The sequence below is a fragment of the Haplochromis burtoni genome, unplaced genomic scaffold, assembly GCF_018398535.1.
Source record: "Haplochromis burtoni strain Fernald_Lab_line unplaced genomic scaffold, NCSU_Asbu1 Contig_60, whole genome shotgun sequence".
In the NCBI taxonomy this organism is placed as follows: Eukaryota; Metazoa; Chordata; class Actinopteri; order Cichliformes; family Cichlidae; genus Haplochromis; species Haplochromis burtoni.
Genome location: NW_024582421.1, coordinates 1221525 through 1234212, shown reverse-complemented (window position 1 = coordinate 1234212; position 12688 = coordinate 1221525). Strand labels below are relative to the sequence as shown.

Genomic DNA, 12688 nt, shown 5'->3' with positions numbered 1-12688 from the left:
AACAACAAAAACAACTGAAGACATTCCCTTAATGCAATGGTGTTGTTCAATGGTGCCAAGAGGACAAATTAGGGAGTGCACCAAGAGATGTTTAACTTGTCTCTAATGTCTCACATTAAAAAAATGTCACCCATTATATGTAAGTTTTCCAAGCCAATTAGAAATGAAGAAGCGTTTTTATTGACGCCACGGTGCATCACAAAGGGAATTTTTGTTTAGTGTGAGTAATGGATACTGAGGGGAGATGAGACAGAGGGCTTAGAAGCTGAACAAATAGTTCCTAAGCACTGCTGAACCGTTACATAAAAGGCTGTCACAGAGGAAGGACAAGTAAGCCTCGGCCAGAAATACTGATGGAGAAAGAAATAAATGAGTACGAGTGGGAAGACGCCAAAGCTGAAGGGATTTTACAGCATCCCACGAGCAGATACAACGTGGACAAACTGCTAAAAACTTCTGTGTCACTGCTCAACCAAAAGAGATACAGCGGAGCCCCTGAAAAGAGTCGAGTGTTTGGTTTTGTGTAAATTTGCAACCGTAATGTGTTTTTTAGTTCTTGCTGTCGCACGTTTAAAAGTGCTCACACATGTTTATGTGTTCTGGAAACTGTGAAAATGAATTGCGGTAGTTTTTTCATCAAGCTGTAAATAGCTTGAACTAAAAACTTAAACCCACGCTACAAAAATGCTCATGTTCTGAGGTTTATATGATCATCTGTAGGTCGCAAATCACTTTCAGACTACTGTGACATAAATTACACTATAAGATCAAAGGATCTGAAATTTAACAGACTTTTTCCTGTTTCACAGGTCTTAATAAATATAATAAAATATAAAATATTATGAAAAACATGGTTCAATTGTGAATAACTATAAATTAAATTAACATTTTGATCAGTTAGAACTGTGACTTTCTTTACAGCGTCACTGCAGCTTGACTCTGCCGACTACATTACAGGATGTTATCACTCGAGCAGCCTCTCAACACACACAGCAGAATACCCAGGTGGTCTCTATTGTGTTGTCGTTTGGAGTTTTTGCGTCATCGTGGCCTGAGAGATTTATAAAACTGAAGAAGCAGAGGAACAGACTAATAGAAACAGGATGCAAAGTGAAAACACCGGGAAACTGGGAAATGAGGCCTGTAAAAACACAGTTGCACATCACTTGACCCGCGGCAGGTTTCCTGAAAACTGAGTTTGGGTTTTTATTTGTTTCAAAGGAAACAAGAATGTAGCAGAGGATGAAATGAAGAGAGATGAAAATGAAAAAAAAAAAGTTATATCTAGGGAGAAGGATATGAAACTAAATGGAAAGGGAAACTAGTGACCAACTGACATTAGTGACACCAGTGAAACCTCAGACACACCCATTTCTACACTACACAGTCAACTACACAACTGACTTCATCTTCAGGGTGTTTTTTAGGATTTTCCTCTGGTTCCAGCTGTAACCTAAAAAAACTTACAAACTCCTCTGATGTTGTCTAGCAACAAGCAACGGGGTTAAAAATAAAGCTGACTTTTATAACTCACACCATTAAGTTGATTTAATTAAATTTTAGCACAAGCTAAAAGTTGTGCATCATTATGGGTGTGGCTGCTTCCACCCTGCGATGTATTACCTCAGCTGATCTGAGTCACTGAAATGGATGGTGTTTGTGGTCTTTACACAAAAACACAGCCACCCCCATAGACCATAGAGCAGTGACTACTTCATTTTTACATGTATACTTGTATTTATGGGTCTAAAACACAAATGAGTCATTTCCAAACTTGGCTTTAGTTAAGTCTCAGTTACGCTTGTGAAGTTTCATGACTGTTCGACAGGGATGTCTAACTCATTTTACATCGTGCGCCACATACAGCTCACTTTAATCTTAAGCGGGCCGGACCCTTTCTGTCTTTCACTGTGCAGAAGTTTACCTGCATTTTTAATCCTGGTGATTTCTTAATATAAGAAAAAGAAGAGCAATTATAACAGTATGTCATTTTTCTACACAACATTGAAATGTTGTTGTTGTAAATGAAATTATTCTGTCAGCATCACTCTTTGGGCTTAAATTGTAAGACATAAAAGTGTAAAGATTGAGAAAAAGCTAATTGCCCAGACTGCCCTGTAATTAGAAAACTGAAAGTTTTTGTCAATTAACAGAAAATATTCAGATATTTTTTTTGTTACTGTGGACCCATTGTAAAAAAAAATGTGAAAAAATAGGAACTTTTCAGTCATTTAATTATTTTCCACATAATAATTATTTGTAGTAGTAACTGTAGTTTGGCCATAATTGAGGTCATAGTCCAGTGAGCTGGACTGGAGTCTTTGTCAGACCAATTCTAGGCCCTGAGCTTTATATTTGACACCCCTGCTGTTTAGTTTCTTGCATTGTTGCTGTCAATAGACATCAATGCAGATAGACAGACACAAGCCCAGGTACTCAAAACTGCCTTTGAGAAAGTTAAAACAGGTTTATCTCCAGCTGAGGCCTCTCTGTGCTTCGAGTAGTCAGTCAGATGAGAAAAAGCTACATAAATCCTAGTCGATTTCATTTCCATTGCTATCACAGGTGGTACCAAAAAAAAAAAGAAGGACCTGAGTCTAACCAATAACTTAAGAGTCTTATGATTTTCAATATCCATGAGTAAGTAGGGTCTGCTTCAGTCTGAGTGATTTAATTTTCATCACCAGAAGGGGAACAAGAAGCTCCCTGCTGCACAGACTTACACGCTTCCCTCAGGCAGATTTGAAGAATATCTAGGGTGTCCACAACTGTTCATGTGTACACACACAAGTATAATCCTTAGCCAGCAACAGAAAAGGCCAAAGGAGACACACTGAATGGATTTATTAGAAGTCCAAAAGAAGCAGGAAAGTGAGGGATGATGAAAAATAGAGAAAGAAGTTGGAAAAGAAAGAGGTTTTGCTGTGACTTTGCTCAGCTGTCGTCTCTTAATATTTACAGAATCTGCTGTCTAAACAAGCACTCTGCCTCAGCCTGGGATCCCACAGTGGAGTTTACACAAAGTATGTACTTCTGTGCTTCTAAGATCCCTTCATCACAGCCTCAGTCTGTATACAGTCCTACTGCACTGAAGCGCATGAGCCATAAATGGCTCGCCAAGGCGGACCCATTAATTAAACAGCATGTTGTTTGAAGCAACTAAAGGCCCAAGTGACGACAGTAAATATGACCTATTTAAAAGAAAGACATCAAAGAAGGAGGAGCTGTTATCTCTAATAGAGGACAGTTAGATGCAAAACATAGCACTTAAAATCTTTATAGCAGAAAATAATACAAAAAAGTATATCCTGAACTTAGCTAGTGATTGTCTGAATGAACTAAAGGGCCTAATCACAAAAACAGGCTTCATGAGCCAGTATTTATACACCAGCATGTAGAGCTTTGCTGGAAGGCATGGCGAAACAGTTCTGCAATGAACTCACAATTCTCTGCTTGATACCTGCAGCTGTGCACTAAAAATGTTTGAAAGCATACTTGGGTTCGTTTCGAAGCGTTCTGACTTGCACAGCGCAATGCTCAAAGGACTTATTGTTTTAGATTTTGACTTCAGTGAGTGATGTCAGTTTCCTTATGAAACATAAAGCCTCACATATGAAAGCATAAAAAATGTTGGCATGTAGAATCGGAGCGACTTGCTCATCTAACCGAAACAAGTTCACGGGAGTACAAAGTGACTCGACCTAGAAACACTGACAGTAATCATTTATTATATAACTCATCACTACCATTTGTGATCTGTTAGCTGTGCTGAGAGTTGGGTCGCAGAGCACAACAACGAGAGGCTGTGAAAACAGAATAAACCAATCAGTTAAAAATAGCTCCAAAGCTGGCCTTGAAGCTTTCCAGGCGTTGTCTAATTATTTTTAATGAGAATTCTGGTTCAGTTTTGTGTCTGCCGAATTCCCAGAGCCACAGTAAAGGCTATTTGAATTTTCTTTTCATGTTCGCTGCACTGAAGTTTAAACCAGCTGAAGACCCAGCATAACTTTTTCTGCTGAATTTAACTGTTACGGTTAACAAGGGATTAAAGCGAAGCTTTAATTCTTAGTTTAGGAATTTTTCTTTGCATGTGTCAGCGTTGTTTAAGAAAGTAGAGCAACTTTGTGGTGCACTGCCCAGTGAACCTCCTGGTTTGGCATTTCTGTGTGGAGTTCACACCCTGTAGCTCTCCCTCCACGGTCCACTGTGAAGTCAATTAACGATTCTTAACTGGCCATAGCTGTTTATGTGAGAATTAAAGATTTTATGCTTCTCTGAGTGAGCTACAGGTAATGAACTGCCATTTCAATTAGCACTAGCCCGGATATGCAAGCCTAGCTGGATAAGCTTTGAGGAAAACAAGTGGTCTAAGCTTAATTGGTTCAGTTAAATGAACAACTAATACTGCATTTCACTGAATTTTCTTGTAGCAAAGAGTCTTTTGACCACTCAGAGTAGAAAAGTACAATATAAGAACAAGTCAAGGAGTAATATGTCTAGCTTCGAGAATGACAAGCAGCTAGCATAATGGTCTGTTAAGTTTAAGATAGGGTTTTGAAAGTTAGTTGGCTGTATTTAAAATGGAAAAAACAACAACGAATAATTCTGAAGGACTGCAAGTAAAATACAGCAGCCAGTAGCTCATTACTTAGCACCAGCTCCTTGCTTGTATAGCAGCTAGCTTTAGCTTCTATTCAGATGTAATGTAGATGATACTGGAATCCGTAATGCTTTCATTTTGCTAGGTAAATCTGTTTCATTAGTGGATAATAACAAATAAACTAGTCAATGATGAGGCAGGTCAATAGAAGATTTCTACGCAAACTGACGAAAGTGAACACTCTCTGTCTGTGTCTGCCATACAGCCACATTTGCCCTTGAGCAGGTCACTGAACCTGCGACTGCCCTGTTGGAGGTTTTCCGTAGCAGCTGCAGGCTCTCGGGAATCTGTGGCACTGTGTGAAAGGTGAAAGGTAAACTGGGGTTTACCAAGAACAGCAAACTTCGCAAGCCTTCCCTGAACTGTTGGTCTGTTATACTTTAGATGATAGGTAAAGTTTGACCATTAAACAGAAAAACTGTAAGCGGTTCTGCTAGCAAGTCAATTAATAATTAAAGGTAGCAAGTTACTAAGTATTTTACTTAGTATATTACTTAATCACTGCTACTTAAAAAATGCCTGATTCTGCTGATATTCAACAACCAGTTTATCTAGACTTGCATGTCCAGAGCAGCAGTAAACCATGCAACTAGATGAGGAACACTTTCCCCATTTACGTGTCAAAATGTCACAGGAAGCCTCATCAAATATGTGCTTGAGCGGGACTTGTACATTGGTTTTCGCCAGCTCTCTCGCTCTATTTGTGTCAAGCATACTGTATGAGGATCTCAGGCACATTATGCAATTTAACACCAAACAAAACAGGAAAACCAACCTGATCAAAAGACAACACTGCTCCCAGGACACAGAACAAGACAAAAGCCAAGGACATCATTGTGCAAACAATTCCAAAGACATGCATGGTTTATTCCAGGAACTGACACACATTCATGGAAAGTGTCTTACCATGGAGTGGCCTACAATAAATACAGGTAGGTCAGGGTGGCGAGACTTCATCAGGTCAATGTGCTGAAGGGAGTCTCTGATATAAATCTGAAAGTCCTTAATGTTCATCCTGTCACCTTCGCTCTGGCCATGGCCAACTGTGGAAGAAAGAATCAGGAAAGTTTAACACATTATTTAAGACCTTCAAAAACAAGAAAACTTCACATTTTTTTATGAAAAGAGGGCAAAGTAGCATGATACAGGGGTAATTATAAGCCTAGAGTTATAGCTTATAGCAGTTCAACAAGTTGAATTAAACACAAAACTGTTGAAAGGGTAACTGCATGAGAATAAAAGGCAAATCACAGGCATACTATAAAAATATGTTTTACATTTATTCCTTAAACTTTTTAAGGACTGACTGCATCCACATACAATTCAACTCAAGGGGAAGCCTTCTGCTTTGGTGATGAGAGACGTAAAGAAAAATAAAGGAAATGATGGAAAGGGAAACAGAAAAAACAGGGAGAGTAAGAATAAAATGGACTAGTAGAGGAAAAGTATGGGGGAAGAGTTGAAGTGAAAAAAATGATGGTTCAAGACAAAAGAGGAGGGAAAAGGGGGCAAACAAGAAGATGAAAGCAAGAAAAGACGAAAACAGAGATGATAGAAGTGAGCTTGACAGATGGAGAGGAGGGAAAATATCTGAATATGTATGTGCACATCCATATATTATATATATGTGCTGTCCTCAGGCTTTCCGCACCAATAACTGAGAGGTGAGGCTGGCTGCCATGGTAACCACCAACCCAATAACACTAGCTAATAAACATTCACATGTGCATCTCACACCTTCTCTCGTTGGCTCTGTAATGTTGAAAGTGTGTCAGTGTTTAGAAATGCATGCTTCCTATAAAACACTCCAAAAAAGATGGGACGCATTCAAAAAATGTATGCTTATTTTGAATTTCAAGATGTTTTCAAGTAAACATGTGGAAGGGTTTACCACTTTTAAGAAGTTTGTGATGTTTCTTTTTTTTCTTTTTTTCTTTCTTTTTTGTTGTTGTAAAATTGCAGAGCATTGGTGGATGGTTATGTAGATAATGGTTTCATTATCTACATAACCAATACATGACATGGGATTAGAAGAATTCAGAGAAGTCTCAAAGCAAGAAAAGGGCTATGAAACTAGAACTCAGTGGCTACATATAAGCATCCATTATGAGAAGAGTAGTTTTTTACATACATAACCATAAATGCTGAACAGTATGTGAACATTCTGCCATCTTTCCTCTCTAGGGCCCATGCGACCATCCCAGGTAGGCAGGGCAATCCCCAGCAAGTTGGAACACAAGTGTCTACAGGCACTGTCCCAAACTTCCATGTCCTATTTCAGAGGTGTGTCATCTAAGACAGTCCCACAGCATCAAGAGCTTCTCATCTACTCCAGTCCCTGATCCTCTACGAAAGGCATATAAGTTGGATTCTAGAGCGCCACTGCCCGACAATGTCTTCATTTCAGGTCAGTAGCTCCACCCTCCTGAGTAGTTGGACAGTTTACCAGATTCCGCTTTGGCTGACTGAAAATCATATTCAATCTCCTCCTTAGCACAAGCCACGCATGGCTTGAGTTGCAGGTACCTTCCAGCCTTCTACGAATTCCAACCAACCAAGGTCGACAGGACTCTTTCTTTCAGCTTGATGGCTGGGGTCCAGCATCTCATTCGGAAATGGCCACCACTGCAGGCACATGCCCCCTCACAGCTGTAGCTCATCTGAGGTGTGGATCTATTCAGGCTCAATGTCCACAGTCTCCCTCAGGATGCTGTTGAATCTCTGCTGATGGTGGGAGTTGAAGATCTCTGGGGTAGGGGCCTCTGCTATGTGCTCGCAGCACATCCTCAAACTAAATGTTTTGGCACGCCAGGCTTACCCAGCATCCTTCTGCACCACAAGATCCAACTCACCACCAGGTGGTGGTCACCTGACAGCTCAGCTGCTCTCTTATCATGAATGTCAAAAACACATACAATATATCCGAGCTCTGAAATACAGAAAACATCTTTTCCAGGAAAGGGTTTGTTTATTTATTTAGTAAGACAATGCCAAACCACATCACCACAGCATGGGTTCATAGTAAAAAAAAAGAAGAAAAATCTAGGTGCTAAAGTGGCCTGCAAGAAGTCCAAACATGTCACCCAATTTTTCTAAAAAGAATAATATTTCCTTTTTTAAACATCTGATAGCTTGTCTTTTTGTCCTTTTGTTTTTCATCATTCCAGCTTCTTTGGAAAAGGGGTTGTACAAGAGCACGTCTTCACCCTCAGCGCTTTCCTGTCCATCAATAGCATCAAAAGCAATCATCACTGTGTGCAAATCAATGTCCAATCACAGCTTCAGTGATGGAGTGGTGCAAACTTGAGATCAATGCACAGTAAACCACCACCGCTCTATTCTTTCAATGGCTTCTCACCCCATTAAATCCATATCTTCTGTTAGTACAGGTAATAACAGGTATTCCTGGAAAACACACATATCCCCGCACACACCTAACCTTTTAGACAACTGATGGTTATGATAAGGCCATGAGAACATTCCAGGACTCAGATCCAACAAACCGTTTCATTACAAAAGCTGCAACAGGTAAAAAGAAAACAACCAACCCCCACCACCAAAAAAGTCCTATTTCCTCATCCTTTTTGCTTTGAACAAATGTGCATGTTACATACAAAGATTTTAGAAACAGTTATGAATCAGAGGAGAGTGAAAATAATGAATGTCAGCACGGCATTTACAGAATAATTATGAACGGTACCTAAATAGATTCAGAACTTTGTCGAGCTCAGGGAATCTGGGAATTTCTTTCCCTTGTTTACCAAAGTATAGACAAATGGAAAACTGCTTTGCTTCAATGACTTTTTGTTTTCCTGTGGAGGGATCTACCTCTGGTGTGTCACTGCTCTTTTTACCCACATCTCTGCAAATTTCCAGACAGGGAAGGAGACAAACCCTCACACATTTACTGAGAAACACAGCAGGCTTTTGGACTCTCTGTGGCCATAACCAGTCAATAAGTATCTGAAAATGCCTTGTTGCCTCAGTAATATGGTTTACAGCATCGTGGACTTTAAGTTCTAACCTGTGATTCTTGCAGTGAATGAGTCAGGTTACGACTGAGCTTTTCATGTAGGAGAGAGAGAGAGGTCCTTTTTATTAGCCCATCATAGTATCTGCATTTGCATTATGAGATGCAAAGTCAAAAAGCCGTGAAGAGCATTTCTTCAGAGATACCCCTTACATAAACGATTTCCAGTAAGCGTTACAGCCCCCAGAGCATGGCAGATCAACAGATCTCACGCTCTCAGAGATCTAAGATCCAGATCAGGAAGGTGGTTAAAATCGGCACTCACTTGTAATAAAGCATATAAAGATAATAAGAACTACAAAGGTTATTATTAATATTTGCTAGCTACCTGGTTTTTGAAGTTTGCATTTTGCTTTTGCATTCTGTAAATCAGTAACTTTCAAAGAAACAACAGCCATCTGCAGCTTGATCTGTGAATATTGTTAACTGGTAAAAAAAAAAGATGCAGCCTGTTCTAGATAGAAAAAAGAAAAAAAAAACACCAGTCAATGCAGGGTGTGAATGAATGAAAACCTTACCGGCCCATAATTAGAAAGAAAACACAAGAGACAGAAAAAAGGAGAAAGAGTGAAACATCTCATCTGCGAACTCTATCAAGAGCTGCCCAAGGCGATGTGTGTGTGTGTAAATGTGGAAGAAATAGATGAAAAACTGGAGTCTACAGGGACTTGTTCCAGTTCAGTATTTTCCATTTAACAGTGTGACATTTTACTGCGAGGCATTGAACAAACTGCTCCTCTGCGAGCAGCCTCAGCCGTCCTTATCATTCACTGCAGTTTATTATCTGTCAGCTCTTTATTAGGATCTTCACCTCTGTAAATATTTTCACATTTCTGCCACTGAGACTTTTTTGTCATCTCATTCTCACTCTTTTTATGTTATTATGGAGTTTTATTGAGTGCACAGACTGATGTTCAACGGCAACTGCTGCACAGTCACATGGATTTAAACGTCCCTGCTGTATTTAGCCCACGAGCACATCGTTCCTTGTTGATGGAGGCATCGGGACAGACATTTCCCTTTATCTAATTACTACTGACTAACAAGCCATTACCTAATTACTATCGACTAAAAAGCTAACACTCTGTGTCCTTCTCTTTCTACCCAAACCTTTCATTTGAAAGAATTTTACATTTTCTTTTTTAAGTGAACACATTGAACATGTAGTGACTAGATTATGCTTTATAAACTATATCAAGTGCTTTTAAGGTGAAGTCAGTTCCATTTGAGAACTGCTCCCAGATTGTCCAATCCATCTGAATTGCATTCCTCTGAGCTTGGTTATTGGTTGCTGGCATGGATTTCTGATGGCTTTGCATAAAACAACTTTGCAAAGGTGGAAAGTAACGAATTACATTTACATGCGTTACTGTAATTGAGTAGTTTTTTTTTTGTTTATTTGTACTTTTTAAAGTCATTTTTCAAGTCGGTAATTTTACTTTTACTTAAGTATATTTTTTAAAAAGTATTGCTACATTTTCAATCACACCCGTTACTGAGTAAATTAAAAGAACAAACAAACCACCCCCCACAACATTGCGCTTCGGAAATACTGCAGGGAATGATGGGTAGTAGAACAAATTGGCGTTGGGTCACGATAAAGATGGAGTCTGACATCGGTGGTACGGATCCAGCGAAAAAAGAAACCCTGTTGAATTCTGCTGACCCTGAACTCGAAGAAACCGATGTGAACCCCTGGCCGTATTTAAGGGACCATTTCGGCTTCAAGTGCAAGAAAGGCAACAGCTTTATTATAGAATAGAATAGAATAGAATAGAATAATCCTTTAATTGTCCCACAAGGGGAAATTTGGTTGTAACAGCAGCCAGAAAGACACATATACAAACAAATATTATGCAGTGTACGCTGTGTTTGCCCAGAGAGACCGAGTTAGCAGCTTTTAAAAATTCCACATCAAACCTGCGCAAGCATGTAGAGGTAAGTTAAATTAAACTTGTACATTTATTTTAGCAAAAAGGCTGTGCTCAAGTTAATCACATTAAGTTAAGACATAAGCTGTTATTGGGTTATTTTTTTCTCCTTCTCTTTCCTCATGTTGTGCATTTTCCATTGTTATACCTCTCTGACCTGCCTTCCCCATGTGATGTTTGTGTAATGTACGTATGGTCAGAAGGGTAAGATGATGCTGGCAAAGGTCGGCAGCCTTAATCCAATTTCCTTCGGGGTCAACCTTCAGGATCAATAAAGTTTTATTGAATTGAATTGAACTGAATTGCTCCTCAAAATGAACAGAGCAAGGCCAAGTTTAAAAAATTAAAACACATTTTTATAGCAGCTGCCATACAGCTCAATTCAGTACTTGTTCTCTTATTTGACAGTTTAGAACACATGGTTGGTTTGGTGACCATTATCCATTTTGATGTATAGACTTGCAGTTTAACTGCCACTGCACTTTAATTTGTAAAGATTTTCTTTTAATTAAATAACAACTACTTTGAGATTTATCCCATTGTCTTTTTTGCACTACTCAGAAGAGGCTGTCCTCCTGCTGACAAAAAAGTAACTGTAACTTTTACTCTGAGTACATTTTAAATGAGCTACTTTTTACTTTTACTTGAGTAAATTTTTAGACAGGTAATTTTACTTGTATTTGAGAAAAATTTCAGCAAAGTAATAGTACTTTTACTTGAGTAAAATATTTTAGTACTCTTTCCACCTCTGCAACTATGACTTCAAATATAAGTATCTACACTGGGAGCCCAAAGTGTACCTGGGTTCATTCCTTTTTTTTTTCTTTTGTTTTTGAGGAAATACAACCAAGGTGGTCACTGTAGTCTGTCAACTGATCGTTTCAAACAAGGGTGGAAATGTGCCGTAAATGTTCAAAGGTGTTGATCAGGGAAATCCCAAAAGCTTTCACTTCCCCCGACCAAGTCACTACGTGAGTGATTCCTGAAGTTCTTTTTATGACTTCTGCTCCTAAGTATATGTGGCGATGTCTCAGTCTATAGCAAAGATTTACTGACCTCAGTAAACCCAAACCCACAGTGTATCTACACAATTACAGGCGTCTTTCTCAAAGGCACAACATTTAGGCGCATAATGTTTAACAGGTAAATTTCAAAATATTGGTGGTTACTGTGTAATTTAAAGCACCACCATAGCCAGTTTCTGTGTGTCATTTCACAGTCCACATATTACTCAAAAAGTTCACAGTTTAGTACCATGATGAGCCAGTTTTTAAACTTTAATGAATCCACTCAATCAGCCTTTTCAGCTGATGAACAATTATGGAAAGTCTTCATGATTTTTGATTGAATAGAATGCGTTAAAGTACCAAATACATCTTTTCACTCCATTAACAGCGGCCCTTCTGTGGATGTCAACATGGGAATTTGAAGCCTGTGCAGTTCTATCTATCGCAAGAGTTTCATAGTTTCCTTAATGAAAAGATTTCGAGAGTGCTATTAAGGGTGATCTTTAACAGAGATGTTGTTTCATTAAACCGAAACCCAAAGCCTAAAGCATGCTGTGTCTTGTCTGATTCTTGTCTGGGCTCTTTTCTTTTGCCAAGAGGTCAGTTGGATGTTTCTAAACCACAAGTCACAAGTTTCATTATTACAGCCAGCCTTGAATGTGAAGTTTTCCTCGACATGGCATTAAAACAACAAAGCAGAGAGGCAGTGCCGTGGAACAACAGGGGAAAATGAAAACTAATTAATTCTCCCTGATAGCCTTAGTTCTCCTTAGTGATGGATTTTCTGTGCCAGTTGCTTTGCGTGCAAACTACCGATAAAAAATGAAGGCAGCCATATGTGTAAATGCATGGATGCAAAACAGCACTGTGATTTACGTGTTTGTCACTCACCGTGGTCGTGTGCAAATACCAGCAAGGAGAGTTCTTTCAGTCTCTGTGCCATCTCATCATATGGGCCACAATGTTCCCCAGCTCCATGGGCAATAAATACCAGAGCCCTGAGAGGAAAAAACACACAAAAAAATAGTTTAGCTCTTCACAAACACAGACCTTTATCCCG

General features: G+C 39.2%; 1 protein-coding gene across 1 annotated transcript in view; it reads right to left on the bottom strand.

Annotated features, from left to right (window-relative positions):
- Positions 1-12688, bottom strand: part of mgll (monoglyceride lipase) — a 43848-nt gene that overhangs the window by 16992 nt on the left and 14168 nt on the right. Inside the window, exons 3-4 of the mRNA XM_005937856.2 lie at positions 12520-12626; positions 5567-5703 (exon numbers count right to left, since the gene is read on the bottom strand). Coding sequence (XP_005937918.1) covers positions 5567-5703; positions 12520-12626 — 244 coding nt within the window. The remainder of the gene's footprint in view (positions 1-5566; positions 5704-12519; positions 12627-12688) is intronic.